Source organism: Empidonax traillii, unplaced genomic scaffold, assembly GCF_003031625.1.
Source record: "Empidonax traillii isolate 1590-97213 ecotype Southwest subspecies unplaced genomic scaffold, ASM303162v1 scaffold7153:size20091, whole genome shotgun sequence".
NCBI classification, from domain to species: Eukaryota; Metazoa; Chordata; class Aves; order Passeriformes; family Tyrannidae; genus Empidonax; species Empidonax traillii.
In genome coordinates, this window is record NW_020962346.1 from 1 (window position 1) to 3,753 (window position 3,753).

Below are 3,753 nucleotides of genomic sequence, written 5' to 3' on the forward strand. Positions count from 1 at the left end.
GAGCCCCCCGTGGGCAACGTGGGGTGCTGGGGCCCCCTGTTCCCAGCCTTTGCCATGCACCCCAGGTCCACTTCGCCCCGGTTCTTGCCTCCCCTTTGCACCCCTTGTGGCCCCCCTGAACACACCACACCCCGCTCTCACCCTGCTCCACCCCCGTCACCTCCTGCACCCCCTGCGCTGTCCCAGGGCCGTGGGGCTCAGTGCTGGAGGGGGGTGACTCAGGACACCCACTCCCCTCCATGGGACATCCCCGACCCCACAGCAGTGCCCGGGAGAATCATAGAATCATAGAATCACAGAATAGATTGGGTTGGAAAAGACCTCCAAGATCATCAAGTCCAACCCCTGATCCAACTCCAATTACTATATCATGGCACTAAGGGCCACATCCAATCTCTGCTTAAAAACCTCCAGGTTTTTTGCCCTCGGGGGCAGGGGCCGGGTGCCCCAGGGAGGGGGAGGCCCTTCCCAGCCCCATCACGGCCGCCGCTCTCCCGGGGGAAGCCGCTCCACATTGCTCACCCGGCGCTGGTTACAAACACCGCTCCCACTTCAGGTTTAATGGGGTGGCGGCCGCGGGCGCTATTTTGGGGCTGGGGGCGGGATAGAAACCCCGCGCGGGGTCCCGGCCCCGAGCCCCCGAGCCCCCCATCCCCCGGGGGATGGGCTGCGCGGTGCCCGGGGCTGTTTTGGGGGTTATTTGAAGCCCAGGAGCCGCACGCCCGCCTTGACCTTGCGTGACTTCCAGCGGAGCAGGCGGATGGCGCGGAGCCCGAAGCGCAGCACCGCGTCGTACTTGAACACCAGCTTGTAGAAGGCGTCGGTGACCAGGGCGCCGCTGGGGTCGGCGTGTTTGAGGGCGGCCATGGGTGTGTACGCCGCGTTCGTCTGGTGCCGGAACGGCGGCCGGGCCGCCTCGATCACCCGCAGGGTGTGCTGCACGGGGGCATGGAACTGTCCCCTCCCTGTCCCTCCAGTCCCTCCCCAGCCCCAGCCCGTTTCTGTCGCCATCACCATTCCACCCCCATCCCCTTTCAGCCCTGTCTTGCATCCCATTCCTCTGCATCTCCATCCCTATTCCTATCCCATCTTCTTCCCGTTCACATCCCATCCCCAAGCCCATCCCATTCCATCCCTGTCTCTATCCCATCCTGCCCCATCCCCATTCCATGCTCCCCCATCTCCATACCTTCCCATCCCCATTCCATTTCCATCCCATCTCCATCCTCGATTTCCTCCCATCCTATCCCCATCCATCCCATTCCCCTCCCATTCCACCTCACCCCATCCCCACCCTCATCCCCATCCCCATTCCCCACCATTCCCATTCCCAGGCAGAGTCAGCCCCATCAGGATGGGACTGTCCAGGCAGGATCCGCCCCATTGCTGACTGGCCTTTGCTATTCCTCATTAGGGATAATTAACACTTCTCTGCGCAGTCCAGCCCAGCCCAGCCCAGCCCAGCCCACTGGGCTGCCTCTCCTACCTCAGCGATGTCCTCGGGGGTCTGGCCCAGGCTGGCAAACACATCCCTGGAGTTCCTCAGGTAGAGGTCGGTGAAGATTTTGGCCGTCTCGGGGTCCGTCCGGGAGTAGTCGGCGCGTTCGGCCTCCTCGTACAGCTTCGTCTCGAACTCCGTCACCACCGGCCCCGGCTCCACCAGGCTGATCCTGCCCGGGGAGGGGGCGCTGGGCACTGGGACCCCCCTCCCCCAAACCCCCAGCCCCAGGGGGATCTGCAGACCCCCCGCCCCGTCCCACACTCACGCCACGTTGAAGCGCAGCGCCTGCACCACCAGGCTCTCGCAGAAACCCTCCACGGCGAACTTGGAGGCCGAGTAGATGTCGTTGAAGACGATGCCTGGGTGGGTTGGGGGGGGGTCCCGGTTAGGGCTCAGGGGGGGTGTGGCCCCCCCTAGGGTGCCCCGTGCCCCCATACCCTGCAGGCCCATGATGCTGCTGATGACGACGATGTGGCCCCCGCGGCGCCGCTTCATGTCGGGCAGCACCTCCTTGACGAGGCGGACGAGGCCGAAGAAGTTGGTGTCCATGAGACTCTGCATGGCCGCCACGCTCTGGCACTCCAGCGGGCCCGCCATGCCCACCCCGGCATTGCTGACTGAGGGCACGGGGCGTCAGTGGGGGCAGCCCCCTGGGGAAGGGGGATCCCACACCCCGGGCATGGAGGGTCCCCCAGCGTGGGATGTCCTGGGAGCGAAGGGTCCCGGGTGCACAGGGTGTCCCCAGCATTGGGGGGTCCCTGGTGTGTGTGGTCAGGGGGTCCCCCATGCTCAGAGGGTTCCCCCAGCAGGGTTTGGAGGCTCCCTTGGTACATGGAACATCCCTGGCACAGAGGGTGCTTGGTTCATGGGGTCAGGGGTACACGAGGTGTCCCTGTCATGGACAGTCCCCAGCACTGGGGGCACGAAGAGTCCCCAGCCTGGGACACGCTTGGCACGGGGGGTGCCCCCAGCACAGGGAGTGTCCCCAGCGCGGGGTGTCCCTGTCACGGAGCTTCCCAGCCCAGGGAACGGGAACAGAAAGGGGGTGCCAGGGCTCACCCAGGACATCCACGTGGCGCCCGGGGATGCTGTCGAGGCAGGCTCGGATGGAGCCCTCGTCACACACGTCCAGCTGTTTGATCTCCAGCGTCCGGCCCAGCGCCGGCCCCGCCGCCGCCGCCAACGCCGCGCTCCGGCCCACGTTCCTCATGGTGGCGATCACTGGGGGGGGAATTGGGGGGGGCACGGGTGGCTCAGCCCTGCGTGGGATCCCTCTGGGAGGGCTGGGGGGGTCCCTCCTCTCTGCCCCGCTCACCTTGGAAGCGGCGCTGCTTGTCCCGTGCCAGCCGCACGGCCAGGGCCAGCCCGATGCCCGAGGAGCAGCCGGTGATCAGCACCGTCTTGGGAGCCATGGCAAGGCCTGTCACCCACATCCCAGCCCCCCCGCCTTTATAGCAGCTGCCCCGGCCCCAGCCCTGGCCTACCCACCCCAAATCCGGGCCCTTAATCCCCCCCGGATAATCCGACCCCCGCTCCCCCAGGGATTTGCAGCGGCCGCGTGGCTGAGCCACACGTGGTGCCCCGGGCACACAGAGGGGCCTTTGTGCGGGACCTGGGGCACTGTGGGGACATGGCAGGACACGGGGACGCTGCCAGCCCTGTGCCACCGGCAGCGGGGGGCTGTGGGGACCCCCCCCCACCCCATCTCTGCCTTTGGAGGGGACGAGGCGGGAGCTCTGCAAAAATAACCTTTATTGTCACTGGTATAAAACACGTCCCAGTTTTCATTCAACTGGCCTTGTGGGGACGTGGGGGACGCGGTGGTGGCTGCCCCCCTCGCCCCCCCACCCCGGGACCCTGCTCCTGGGGACCCCGAAACGCCCCTGGTGTGGGGGCAAGGAGTGCCAGCCCCCCACGAGGACACTCGGGGCTGCTGCTGCTGCAGAGGGGGGGGGACAAAGTGCTTGAGTGTGGGGGGTCCTGGCGAGCCGAGCTGTGCCATGTCAGTGGTGCCAGGCTGTGCCAAACCGTCCTGGTGGTGCCGGGCTGTGCTGAGCTGTGCCAAACTGTCCTGGTGGTGCCAGGCTGTGCCAAACCACACCAGCAGTGCCGGGCTATGCTGAGCCGTGCCATGTCAGTGGTGCCCAGCTCTGCCAAACCACGCTGGCGGTGCTGGTCCGTGCCAAGCCGTGCCATACCGGCAGTGCCAGGCCATGCCAAACCATCCCAGCGGTGCCAGGCTGTGCCAATTC

At 66.5% G+C, this 3,753-nt stretch overlaps 2 protein-coding genes across 3 annotated transcripts in view; both read right to left on the reverse strand.

Annotated features, from left to right (window-relative positions):
- Positions 1-696: 696 nt before the first annotated feature.
- LOC114073580 (retinol dehydrogenase 8-like) lies at positions 697-2,913 on the reverse strand. Of its 2 annotated transcripts, XM_027911310.1 has the most exons (6): positions 2,817-2,913; positions 2,561-2,722; positions 1,939-2,118; positions 1,767-1,860; positions 1,487-1,670; positions 697-936 (listed from the first exon to the last, which is right to left on the reverse strand). In XM_027911310.1, the coding sequence occupies exons 1-6, from the start codon at positions 2,911-2,913 to the stop codon at positions 697-699; spliced, it is 957 nt and encodes a 318-aa protein (XP_027767111.1). The 2 variants fall into 2 exon arrangements, with proteins under 2 accessions (XP_027767111.1, XP_027767110.1); XM_027911309.1 differs by having other exon boundaries at positions 1,767-2,118.
- A 372-nt stretch (positions 2,914-3,285) lies between these two features.
- The window catches only part of LOC114073579 (growth factor receptor-bound protein 7-like), a 6,085-nt gene continuing 5,617 nt past the window's right edge, over positions 3,286-3,753 (reverse strand). The window contains exon 10 of the mRNA XM_027911308.1: positions 3,286-3,364. Coding sequence (XP_027767109.1) covers positions 3,286-3,364 — 79 coding nt within the window. The remainder of the gene's footprint in view (positions 3,365-3,753) is intronic.